Source organism: Anoplopoma fimbria, chromosome 6, assembly GCF_027596085.1.
Source record: "Anoplopoma fimbria isolate UVic2021 breed Golden Eagle Sablefish chromosome 6, Afim_UVic_2022, whole genome shotgun sequence".
Taxonomy (NCBI): Eukaryota; Metazoa; Chordata; class Actinopteri; order Perciformes; family Anoplopomatidae; genus Anoplopoma; species Anoplopoma fimbria.
Window position 1 is genome coordinate 25,491,008 of NC_072454.1, and position 13,301 is coordinate 25,504,308.

The 13,301-nt window shown below is 40.3% G+C and overlaps 1 protein-coding gene across 4 annotated transcripts in view; it reads right to left on the bottom strand.

Moving 5' to 3' along the window:
- ltbp1 (latent transforming growth factor beta binding protein 1) overlaps positions 1-13,301 on the bottom strand; it is a 112,890-nt gene that overhangs the window by 93,476 nt on the left and 6,113 nt on the right. For all 4 annotated transcript variants that reach the window (XM_054599687.1, XM_054599686.1, XM_054599685.1 and 1 more), the window contains exon 3: positions 3,120-3,468. In XM_054599687.1, the coding sequence (XP_054455662.1) occupies positions 3,120-3,468 (349 nt within the window). The remainder of the gene's footprint in view (positions 1-3,119; positions 3,469-13,301) is intronic.

The following is a 13,301-nucleotide window of genomic DNA, read 5'->3' on the forward strand; positions in this document are numbered from 1 at the left end:
CCTCAACATGCCTATCAGGGTGAGCCCAGACTTCCTATGAAGGAAACTCGTTTTGGTCACTTGAATCCATGATGTACAAAGCTCATGGCCATAATTATAACGGTAAAGTTGGAATATAGACTGGTCAATTACCTGCTAAATAATCTATAGATTCAGATACCTTTCAACACCATTTGGCTATTTGTGACTGTTCATAAAATGCTCCATTTAAATTTTGGCCCAAAGGGGCTTAATTCTGATAAACAAGTTTAAATGAACTACCAGCTTGCACAAATATGTGCCTGTACAGTAGTGATCATTGATCCGTACTGATCTCCCCTAACAGTTCAGCATGCATGTGAACCGCAGATTAATTACACAATTTCACCATCATAGTGTGAATAGAGTATTCAGTGAAAATATGCAATCAAGAGATCGGCATTCATGCTTTCTAGTCGCTGATCCCTGATAATGCTACACTGTGAACAACACATCTGTGTTAAAATTGACAGGAGATGTAGTAACGTTAGATCAGCTGACGTACATAGGTTCCATTCAGTTACATAATGATGTGATCATTCTCTGTTCAGTAAAAATGTGTAATGAGCGAAGGTAAATTAAAACTGTATCATGTGTTGAAATTTAATTTTGTAAATCTAGTTTTGGGCAAGAAACTTGAATAATACAGTTGTTTAAAGGAGATGGCAATATAAAATAGATATTTTAATAGAATTATGATATGTTTAACTTCTTAACACTAGATCTAAGCAGCTTAAAATACATCCTTAAAACTTAAAAAGTATTTTTAATCAATAAAAATACATTATTTTATTTCCTAATGATTTGACTCTGTGTTTAATGCAAATAACCTCTACAGATGTCTAGAATAAAGCAAAAGGAATAAATAAACTTAATAAAAATAAAAAAATCGTCCACACTGACATCATAGTGGTTCAAAGAGAAGGAGAAAAAAAAAGTCTGTATGTGTGTAAATGTATATCTTCTTGGTATAATTGCCTTTTCTCTAAAACTAAAACTAACACACTAAAGTTTAGTGCTTCTTGTATATACTGCTCCATTTTATTATTTTGTTGTTTTATTCAAATATAAATATTGAATTTTGATTAAACATTTCTGTGTAGTTTGATGATGTAGAATTATACTGAGGCTTTGGTGGAATGATGTGTCAAATCATGTATTTAAATTTCTAAATCCACCTGACTGATCTGATGAGATGTTCCTTACCTGGGGATTATTGCCCTATCATCTCTATCAGATAACAAAACAGCTCTGTTGCTAAAACCAATGGTGGAATAGCTCCTTATGAGAAGTAAATCCCTTCTGCACATTCGGTGGTCCTGTCTTTGCCATAGAGGGATAAGTAATATCGCGACAGTGACATAACAGGAAAATACTTTATCAGAGCCGCGGCTCTTCTTTCCTCCTTTTTCTCATCTCCAGTTGGTTCGCAAATCAAGTAAGGTGGTGCAGCTGAGGCTTATGATTTGCTCCTATACTTATGAAGGTAATAACCACTGTGGCTCAGTGGTAGAGTGGGTCGTCGTTCAATCAAAGGATTGGCGGTAAAAGTGTTTAATTATAAGGAGAGGGTTTTCTCTAAGTTCTTGTTAAAAGCTGAGAAGCGATTGGGTCATCTGCCTCTGTGGACTCGCCCACACCGATCCCTGGCTCTGGTAGTCTATGTCGATGTGTCCTTGGGAAAGACACTTAACCACAAATTGCTCCCGTAGCTGTGCCTACAGTGTGTTAATGTTGTATGAATGGTTTGTTAGTCCTGACGGCATGGTAACAACAGTGTATGAATGGGTGTGAATGGTTAATGATGACATGTAGTGTTAAAGCGCTTTAAATGGACAAAATCACTCTACAAGTACAGTCCAAAGCCCTTGACAAAAATGCATTGTATCATTGCTTACCAGCAGGGAACTTAAGTACCCTCATTTCACATAATTTTGTTCGGAGCCACCTCAATAAAATATCTTACACTGGGGTTTTACACTGAAATGTATTGAAAACGGCCATAGAGAATTGTACATGATGGAGACTCATATCTATTCAAAATACTTATGGTTGCTGGGAAAAAGGTAATTACAAGGAAATGGGGGGGTGAGGATCTACCCACTCAGACCCATTGGGTGGACACAGTGGGGGAAATATATATGATGGAAAGACTGACACACAGGCTACGGCTGACAGGACCACAGATGGACAGTAAATGGAGGAAGTGGACCCTATGGCAGTTGACACAGAATTGACATGACAGCAGGTTTTTCTTTTCTTTTCCTTGTTTTTTGTTTTCTATTATTTATTTTATTTATTGTTTAATTTTCAATTATGGTCGTCGATGTTGTTGATGACTTGTATTTGTGTTTGTCTTATTGATGAATAAAAAGAAAATTGTAAAAAAAAAAAGAAAACGGCCATAGAGAAATATTACCATTGTGTCAAACATCTTGGGAGATTTGGATTTCTTCTTTTTCTAGCAGACTAGGCATGGGAAGTGTTTATTTGCATATTGAGCAGTGAAGTGAGATGCATTCTAATTCCAGGTGTGAACTGATGCATTTAGAGCTGTCCACTTATGATCAGATCACCCAAGACGCCTGTTAATGCGTAAACAGGGTCAAAGAGTGCTAAACAAACTGCCTGTGTGATTATGAACAGATGAAGCCTGGTACCAGGTTAGGGTAAAGTAAGACACCATACACCACAGAAGCTGTATGCAAAAACACAATAGCAAGGATTGATTCTGTGTATCAGATTTTCAATTATCTCTCAATAGAAACAATTAGCCAAAAAATGGGAGGCCGAGATGTCAGAGATATTAGCTTGTAGCAGAAAGGGTCAGAGGTTTAAACGTAAGTAAATGTATATCTGGATGTTCATGAAATGAAAGTATTATTATTACTACAGTATTTCCATCTTGTGATTAAAAAGGTTAATTTAATCTACCATTCCCAGGGTTATACATATCAGAATAAGTGGGCAGCTCGGCAATGGAGGAGAGAGAGTGCTTTAAGTGCCAGAGTCAGTTAGTGAAACTACATTCATTTAAAGTTGGTGAAATACAGCATGGAGCTCAGCCAATTTTTCCTGATCAAATAAACTGTGGTACTTACTGTTGTTGAATGTGCTGTTGGACGTAATGTGGTCTTACAAGCTGGCGGGCCGACTTGACACTTAGTTTCATCTGGGCCATGTTATTGGATGGAGGGGGTGCAGAGTTATAACCATTGGGAGGAACTTGCTGAGGTATGGGCCGATTGGGAACCACATTGTGTCCATTGGTGTGTCCATTTGAGTTACCAGCGGTATGCCTGTTGGTGGGCCCATTCCCGGGCAGGGCTGGAAAGGGATGTGTGGCCACCGTCTTCAGTTCGCATGCCTTTCCATTTGAGCCAGGCTTGCAGACACAGAGCTGAGGCCTGAGGCACATTCCTCCATTCTGGCATTGAGGGATGCAGTTGGCTATAACACAAAACCAAGACAGAGCAGAGAAAGAGAGAGAAAAGAAAGAGAGGAAGGAGAAACAGATGGAGAGTGAACATGAGTGATGACAGTGCCTTGACGTTCAATGATTTAAATGCACTTTGCAACTCATTCATTTATGCATTGTAGGGTATCTACAAGGATTAGATTAGAAGGATCAAATTCAGATCTTCAAAGGTTCTTCCACACCTAACAAACAAACTCTGGTGTGCTTGTAATTTGACTTGCTTTGGTTAGGATGGTATGAAAGTTGTTAATTGAACTTGTGTGGACAGAAGCAGTTAGTTAGAGAGATGTGCTATGCTTGTGTCCTCGTGCGTGTCTTTTGGCAGTTCCCTTATAAAAAGTGAGGTAAACATAAAAGTCACAAAGTAGATATTCCAGCCCCCTACCCCAGCTGGCTTTTTTTGTCCTTTTTCTATCTGGTCAACATTGTTTATGACATATTGGGTTCAATTGCAGTCATGACTAATAATATGCACAATCGTTGTTTAAATCGGGATTTGCAATAAGGGAGCCCATGTCCATGAGGTCTGGGATTTAGGTATGGGATGGGTGGATTCCACAGGCCACACTGTCATAGGGTTATTTCTGCAGCGGAAGAAATTCCAATGAAAACTGTAAGACATTTTTGTCTGTTGATGTAGACTGTCCCGAGTAACAAGGGCAGTGTTTATGGAAAGAGATTTTGCTGTTGAATATCATTAATGTATTTTTGTGCTGGAAAACAAACTAAATTCCATTTAAATCCATGTATTCTAAACTTGAAACTATCTAAATGGCCAGATACCATTAGGGAGATGTCAGAACCTTTTTAGAGAGGCTGTTACTTGTACATCTCCGCCCCCTGGTGAGCTCATCAATGGACCTGCTTCAGTTCGCCTACTGACCTGGCATCGTGGTGGATGACGCTGTCATCTACCTGCTACACAGATGCCTATCTCACCTGGAAAAGGCTGGAAGCACTGTGAGAATCATGTTTATGATTTCTCCAGTGCCTTCAACACCATCCAACCTTTGCTTCTGAGGGACAAGCTGGAGCAGACCGGGGTGGACCACCACCTCACTGCATGGATCCTTGACTACCTCACCAACCGTCCACAGTATGTGCAGATACGGGAGTGTGAGTCTGATCTGGTGTCCTGCTGCATGGGGGGCCCCACAAGGAACCGTTCTGGCTCCCTTCCTCTTCACCATATATACCTCGGACTTCAAACACAACTCTGCTAACGGCCACCTGCAAAAGTTCTCTGACGACTCTGCAATCGTGGGCCTCATTTTGGCCGGTGATGATGGAGAATACAGAGAACTGAACCAGGACTTTATAGGATAGTGCCAGCGGAACCGCCTCCAGATCAACTCTGGGAAAACCAAAGAGCTGGTTGTTGACTTCCACCCAGGGTGGACTGTAGCCACCCTTTTGAAGGCACTAAAAGAAAAACCCGGCTTACTGCTGTGGGTGCTGTGAATGAAAGCTGGGTACTAGCATCCTGGTAGTAGGGGGAGGTTGTTACTGGGCTGAGGATGTGTCTGTATTTATATGTATATATAGTGGTCTGTTTTAGACGGGTAGGTGAGTGATATTGAATGGGGATATGAATAGGGCCCAACCTCTGCTAAATTAATCTATTTGGTTGTTTATGTTTGTCTTTTTGTTGAAATGTACTCAAATAAAGAAACAGGGTATTTCTGACTTTCCTGCTAAGTAAGGTTGTTTTTTCGTGATGTCAAAAAGACTAGTATGGGTTGTCAATAAGTCACTAAAGAGGTTGCCTAGCACAGTCATTCGCAAAGACTGGGTCAGGACCCACAGGGGTCCAAGGAGATTTTAATAGTTTGGGTTGCTGTCTAAAGTGTTTCTGAGATTAAGTTGGTTGAACAATGGAAGTGGTTGCAGAATGTTGTTTGAGTTTTCCTTTTAAATAGTGTTTAAGTTAAAAGTTTGAAAGGAATAACTGAGCCATGATCAAAAAGGTGTTTCAGATGTGTAATTCCTCTTTTCCATGAAATAATGAATTATTTATGTCATGAATTTTTGTGTGCCACCGTGTTTTACCCTGTTAATGAGAGTTAAGTTAGTTGTAGGTGTGTTTAATTTTTATGTTATAGAGTTATTACCATGAGTGAGAAGGGTAAGCAGTTGATGGGGTTTGCCTCTCAATGCACCTCACACTTTCTCAGGCCAAAGCGCTCTTCACGGCTATTTCCAAGTCAGGCCGTGTATAAAAAATGTATTTTGTATGGGAAATAAAAAAAGGTATACGGAGCCCAGCACTACTTTAAACCTGCAAAGACTGACTCTGTAGCATTAGAGGTTGGACAGCAGATGTCAAACATTGCCAGATGCAACACATTAGTTTAGTTTCATTATATTATGATAGAACATTGTACACACGACAGGCTTGTCCAAACCAGCCGCTTTGCTTGAAATGTTGCTAATAAAGAAAAGTTGAAACTCATTCAGCCCTAATATTCCAAATGATTTACTTAACGCAGTTTTGAGCATATTTGCACAGAGCTCCATTCTACCCGAGCAGATGAAAGGGGCATCCATTTTTCAACTTCAAAGCCTGTCTCACAGACAACATAGCAGAAGTTTTACATACTGTACTCCAACACACCCATGCACATGCATGCTTAGATATGTTTGGATAAAAATCAAACCAAGGATTTTGATTTCAGATAACACACACATTCGGACTGTTCTCTGACTATATTCATTCCTCAACAAAAACACACTGTTATATTAATAGTAATCTAACTAATATAATAAATACCAAACCCAAGTCCTATCGTGTTGAGGTAGTAAGGTTTGATCATTCTCCAAAAGGTCTAAAGCTCCAACTCGTCTCACAAAGTCAAAAGTACTTAGAACCCAAAAACACACACAGTCAGACACCTTCAAACACTCTGCTCAAAGCATTTCACTCTGTCGATCATCGTGCGTGTGTGTGTGTGTGTGTGTGTGTGTGTGTGTGTGTGTGTGTGTGTGTGTGTGTGTGTGTGTGTGTGTGTGTGTGTGTGTGTGTGTGTGTGTGTGTGTGTGTGTGTGTGTGTGTGTGTGTGTTTGTTCGTAAAGCCAGCAGGAGAAATGACTCAGAAAGAGGCCCTCTCCCCAGGGTCCCTCAGGGTGTGTCGCTTCTCACTAGGCTTGTTAGTCTAATTAGTGGCCAAGAGATTTGTGAAAATGATTAATGAAGGGAAAACTAAATGGCTAATGAAAGACATCTGCTGGCATGAGGAAAAGTAACCTCCTCTGTGGTTGTCCAAATTTCTCAAGACAATCACAATGTTCAATCAACCTACCTAGTCTTTTCATATGGATTGTCCTCATTTTACACATGCACAATTGAGTGCAACATAAAAGTCGGAATGTGTTCCGTGCTTTCCACATCGACATTGGCCCACTTTACGATGAGGGCATCAAACACGTCATACCCTTCATTTGAATGTGGCCATTTGCAACAGGTGTTAACACTTTTGCTTTAGCTTTATATGTTGTGTAACCTAGTTTGTTTGAAGCACACTGAGACCCTGAGACTTTTTTAGAATTTTAAAATGGAGCATCCAGCCCAACAAGCTGGCTAAAACACGCCATTGCAAGCCAGCAATGCAAATACATTCTGACATCGCAGCCTGAATTGAGTTTTACCCGAATGAACAGCCACAGTTTGCCTACTTAAGTAGCAGCCTGTCAGAGGAAGTGACGAGTGCTGGGTCACCTGAATGAACTTTACTTGCAAGCGTTTGGCTGTGGTAAAAAAATGTTCCAAGCAGTTTGTTATTAAGCCAAACACTGGACCAGTATATCAAATGTTACCTCTTAATAGCGCACTTGACTCAGCAGCTGGTCCCGAGTCGGACATAATGAGACCAAGAGAGCTCTTGAACGAGTGGAGCAACTCCTGCAGTGTTAACCCGTCTGCCTCGTTTATGTTTTTTGGCCAGCGTCTTTTGTTGGCATTAAACCCCACATGTTGAAATATTGGCAGTTTTTGTTTTTTCGACTGACTCCATGTCTTGACTCCTCATCCAAACTAACATAAAACAAACAAACACAATGTGCACCATGCACATCGTCCCCCCTCCCACCTCTTCTGAAGTTTGATCTCCTTCATGTTACCGACCTCAGTTCGGCAATAAATTGCACACGGCCTATCAGACATTAGTGGCTACATTAGTCTGTCGTATTAAGTAAATCATGTTGTCATATTGCTCATTACTGTATCAGATTTGATGTTAGTCTCCGTTAAATGCATCCCTCTGGGCTGCTGTAGGAATAAGGGGCTGGGCAGAGAGCTCCGGAGAGGAAATAGGGAGAGGGTAAAAGAAGATATAAAAAAGTGTTTTGGCTGATGTTCAATTGAATGCTCAGGGTGCGTTTATTCTCTTTTTAATACATGTTGGATAACTTTAATATGCCAGACAATCTCATAATGACAAATATCGACCACAAATCCTCTTCACAGTCTACACCCTTCTTCAATTTCAACTTTGGAAACCATTAACTTCTCCATTGTGTGTTGCATTAAAAAGGTAAATGAGAAGGCGTAGAGAGATTTGTCATATGTTGCAACATCCACTAATAAATTGATGGTTGCCTCCCTTGAAGCATACTAGTAGGGGGCTTTATGCTATGATAAGTGTTTGTCTTTATTAACAAAAAAGAAAATAGTGCAACATATAAACATTAGAATATGTTACATTTTGATATATTATGGAATGTATTCTATAAGGTGTAGTAGCAGATTGTAGTAGCATTATATACCATGGTATATAGTCAAGTACAGTGATATAACATAGAATAAAGTATACCATAGTGTAAGATATAACATTACAGCAATATAACTAAAAATTATAAAATATAAAATACACACTAATGAGTTTGCACCTCTGTTAAAATACTACCATATTTACCCCATTGGGGAATTCATTTTCTGCATTTAACCCATCCAAACACCACATGCAAAACACACGTCCATAAACTGGAGAGGCCTGAGGGCCCAATAGCACAAGCTTGCATCTGATGAAGACTCAGACAACCCTCTGGTTGCGAGGTGCCATTATGCCAGATTAATTTGCTATTTGTCCCGGGACTCAAACTGGCCACTTTTGGGCTACTTGCCCAGTTCTCTAACCTGTAGGCTTTGTACCGCCCAAGTTACCGCCCAAGGTCATTGCTTCTACCAGCCCACCCTAATATAGCAGGTTTAAACTGGCCCTGATCTTTAGCCATCCATTGTGTTGCCAGTTTCAAAAAGTTTTCTCATGTTTGATCAAAACTTAGTTCAATGTTTAATACTGCAATTGATCAGTGCCGCTCGGCTTCTGAAAGCAATGCCCCAAGCACCCTTTAGTGTCTGAATGAGACACACTGGAATTTCAACTCACTCCAGTGCTAACCCATTTGACCTTTGTCAGTATTAGACGCACAGAGTAACTGACTTAGTATGGTGGGAGGGAAGGCTGCTGGAGGGCTCAGACATAGAGGACTTAACCTAGGAGAACGCTGTTTTTCTACCGTGTGAAACAAAAAGTTGAGTCTGTGACTCGCTAGTCAGTCATGTGACTTGTAAGGCACTTGCTGGTCACGTGAGTTGTCAAGTAAAAATGTCAAGTTAACATCAACCACAATATTTTCCTAAAATTATCCAACTGGTTTTGTTGCCTCAACCTAAACTTCCAGTGAAGACAGAAGTTTATTTTTAAAGGACACAATGCAACATATAACATTTAGCGCATATCAACACGCCATCCCTGACACGTCCTAAATTGATGCTAGTAGAGTAGGGCCTCCCCAGAGGCCGCTCGATACGATATTATTACGATGCCTAAGTCACAATCTTCTTCAAAAAAATGGATTATACACCAAGACACAACAACTCAAAAGGCTCTGTTCCGTACATTATAACAAAAGCTGTTCGCGTCAACGTAACTAACGTTACTAGCTCTCCTCCTGCCGATTTCAACACAGATCTGTTGTTCACGTGTATCATTATCATATATAAACCTACAAAGTATCCACACCGATCTCCAGATCTCATATTTTTTACCTAATCTAGACCAAGTAAGATCAGCAGAAAAAAATAAGATTTCACACTATGATGGTTAAACTGTGTCATTATCCGCGGTTTATCCCTGGTCAATTCATGTACCCGAAATGCTCCCTCATTGACAATTTAAGGTAATTTTTGGCAGATATAAGGCTGGAGTGTGTGTTCCTTCTAAAATGTTAACGGTGAGTGGCACGACTCTCTCAAACACACTAAACTAACTGGCGTAGACACACATTACGTGACTCGCGCACTAGGAGATCTCATCTCACGCACAAACAACGTGACTTAATGCAGGAAACAGGAAATCAGAGATATGGTTGCTTCTTCAGTTCTAATTGTTATGGAAACGAAATTTTATATAACTGCAGTTAAGGTCAAATCGGTTAACCTCTAAATCCCAAATTGCATATCAATAGTTCATATAATAAAGGTCAAAACTTGGCATTCCTGTAGCCATACAATGTTGCCAGCAAAATATCGCAATACTCTGCTGTATTGATATTTCCCCCACCTCTAGATGCTAGGGGGTAGGCAAAGGTTATAGCTTGGAGCTTAGGGCCATTGACCAAGACACAGTATTTGAGATCGAGAATGTGCTGGGCAATGAGATCCAATCTTAAAATGCCTATTCCCAGTGGCAGTGGCTTTAACTCGTATTTAATTTAAGAAATGGGTGGATAACGATTTATCCAAAAAGGAAAATAGCTGATTCCGCTTTTTATTGCATTTTACAACTTTTAAGATCAAATGATTAAAATAAGGGCTATTCATGTGTTCGTACTGGGAAGTAGATTCAACTCAAAAAAATTATGACTCATTGACATATGTCTCTTTCTCAATATATCAATATATCTAATTATTTTAATTTTTTTGGCCCCCTGGCCTCACGTGACTTATTCCAATTTGCTTCCAAGCCCAGCGCTCTTTGTGTGGTATTGGGTGCATTGGGAGCTAATATAATGGCCTCCTACATTTTGAATTCTCCAGGTCTCAGTTAACTCTAAAGTCATGAATGTGAGAGTTCTCTTATGGGTTGTCCACAAATCGGAATAACGGCAGTTCGATCCCTGGAGGCTGGTCTCTTCCAGCATTTATAGCAATGGTTTTGTTTCCTAAAACTAACTGAGTTGTTGCCTGAGAAGACGAAGGTTTGATTTGAAAAGAATGTGTGCATGTAACAAACAGGAATTGACACATGTTGCCAGCTTTCGGAGGAAAGCGCAGAAAGATTGAGGAGTAACTTTCTGTAGGGCATCATCAGAACCATTGTATGAGGATACATTGATCCCTTGCATGTAGTGTAAAGCGCTTTGAGTGGTTGGAAGTACATTTTTGTTCCAAAATTCACTATATTTGAAGTCTACATAAAACTGGCTGACTACATTAGATGTGGTGTTTTCCACTGACTGACTCTACTGATGAATTTCAAATTTTGTTGTTACAAATTATGTACTTGGGCTCTAACTCGCAACTTCTCGCAAGACTATGAAGGCATGGAAATGCTAAAATTCATCAACAACACAATATATATAACAGCAACCTCAGTCCAAAAAAATGTGTCCCTTCTTTCGACATCTATTATCAGTTGAGGTTTACCTCTCTTCCAATGAGTGAATCATCCTCAAAGATGGCATCATTGCTGCCCGCCAGAGCTAAGTTATTCTAGAGTTTTGAAATAACCCCACAGTAAATTTTCCATTTTGGGCAAAGCTTTTCTGCTTTCTTTTCCGACGAGCGTAAATAGTCTTCATTCCCCCGCCCCTCTCTGGCCTGGAGCTGAGGCTGCCATCTGTTCTGTGAATAGTTTTCTCTCTCCTTCTCTCTCAGACTGAGGTCAGCTACATAAAAGCTTGGTTCTGTGACAAGCGTGATGGACTAAGTGATGGTAATTTACTTGTTAGCTGGGGACAAGAAATAGATCAGTCATGTGGATGCCCTTGCCCTTTTGATGAAACTATGCTGGACTGGATGGTCAGGGTCCCGCTCCACACACACACTGAGGTCTGCAAGAGTTAAAAATACTTAGTGTGTGTGTGTGTGTGTGTGTGTGTGTGTGTGTGTGTGTGTGTGTGTGTGTGTGTGTGTGTGTGTGTGTGTGTGTGTGTGTGTGTGTGTGTGTGTGTGTGAGTGAGTTAGCTGCTGTGTTAATGTGGTAGGGATCCAAGGTGAGAAGCAGAAACAGGGAGGCATAATGATTTTCTTTGTGTCACTGCCTTGATGCAAGACCTTAAAATTCCAAAGCAAAGGGGAGAAAATTGCTGCGAATTTACGAGTCACTGCAACAGCCTGTTTAACCTTGTATGTGGCTAGGACAGATGTTCACTAAATTCAGAAGTAGGTAGCAGTGGAAATATATGACATCCATGTATGAGTTATTGAATTCCACATTATCTGAGTCACTGCTGGCCCTCAGAGTTCAGATTAGCTCTGATAAGACAGTCTGTAGAGAAATCACTAATGTTTTGGGCGAGAGATACACTTATCTTTCCACCGGCCAGCAATGACGCTATAGAGACCCTATCATATTAAACATCCTAGCTGTTCACTGAATTCCCTTTTACTTTGACAACCACTGACAGATATAAAAACAATTCGAACCTAACACTGTATATTTACGAGTTTTGTGAATGTTTTTCGCTGTTTTACCAGAGTACATGGCCAGTTTAACCTGTTAGAGGTCCAAGAGCAAAAGTTTGCTGACCCCCTTATCCCAACTTCCAAACACTGCAAAGAACACTTATTTAAGTCGCTTGTATCCATGATCACATTCTTTCATCATTATTCACAGCTCAGGAGCATAGCTCCTTACCATAACTGTCTGGTAGAGAATTAACATTATTGCTGAAATGACACAATTTTGGATTTTGGATCAACTAACTTAATCAGCAGACTCTTATCATATTGTAATTAATTCCCATGCATGCTGCTTAGAGTTACCGCATTATTATCTGAGATTGACGTTGCATTATGATTCGTTCAAGTTCAAAAAGAAAAAAAACCCACCTCAAGCGAGTGTCAAATCTTTTAAGATTCTGCTGAATTTTGACGATTTCATCCAGCTTTTCTAATTATATAATACTCAAGCTTGGATGGAAACATGGCTTTGTGTTTCCCTGTTGAATATTCATTCATTCATTCATTCATCTTCAGTAACCGCGGGGGGGCTGGAGCCGATCCCAGCTGTCATTGGGTGAAGGCAGGGTTCACCTGGACAGGTAACCAGCCTATCACAGGGCTGACATATAGAGACAGACAACCATTCACACTCACATCCACACCTACGGGCAATTTAGAGTCTTCAATGCACCTAAGCTGCATGTCTTTGGACTGTGGGAGGAAGCCGGAGAACCCGGAGAGAACCCACGCTGACACGGGGAGAACATGCAAACTCCACACAGAAAGGAATGGGACCCGGGCCCCTCTTGCTGTGAGGCGACAGTGCTATCCACTACACCACCGTGCAGCCCCTGTTGAATATTAACTTTAGAAAATAAAATGAAGCCTATGTCCTTCTACATTACTTAACTGTCCTCCTGATGCAACACACAACTTCTTTGTTGCATTAGTTTGGTCTACACAACAGATGTAGAAAAAGGTTTTGAAATAAATCCGTGTAGCAGAGTGACAGTTGAAACATGCCGGCGTGCAGAACTATTTAAACATTAATTGGCACTCCTTTGCCACGACCACGGGCACACTTAGTAATGTATTGTTACACTATTATTAGGCTTAGACTATAAAAATTTTTTTTTTTAA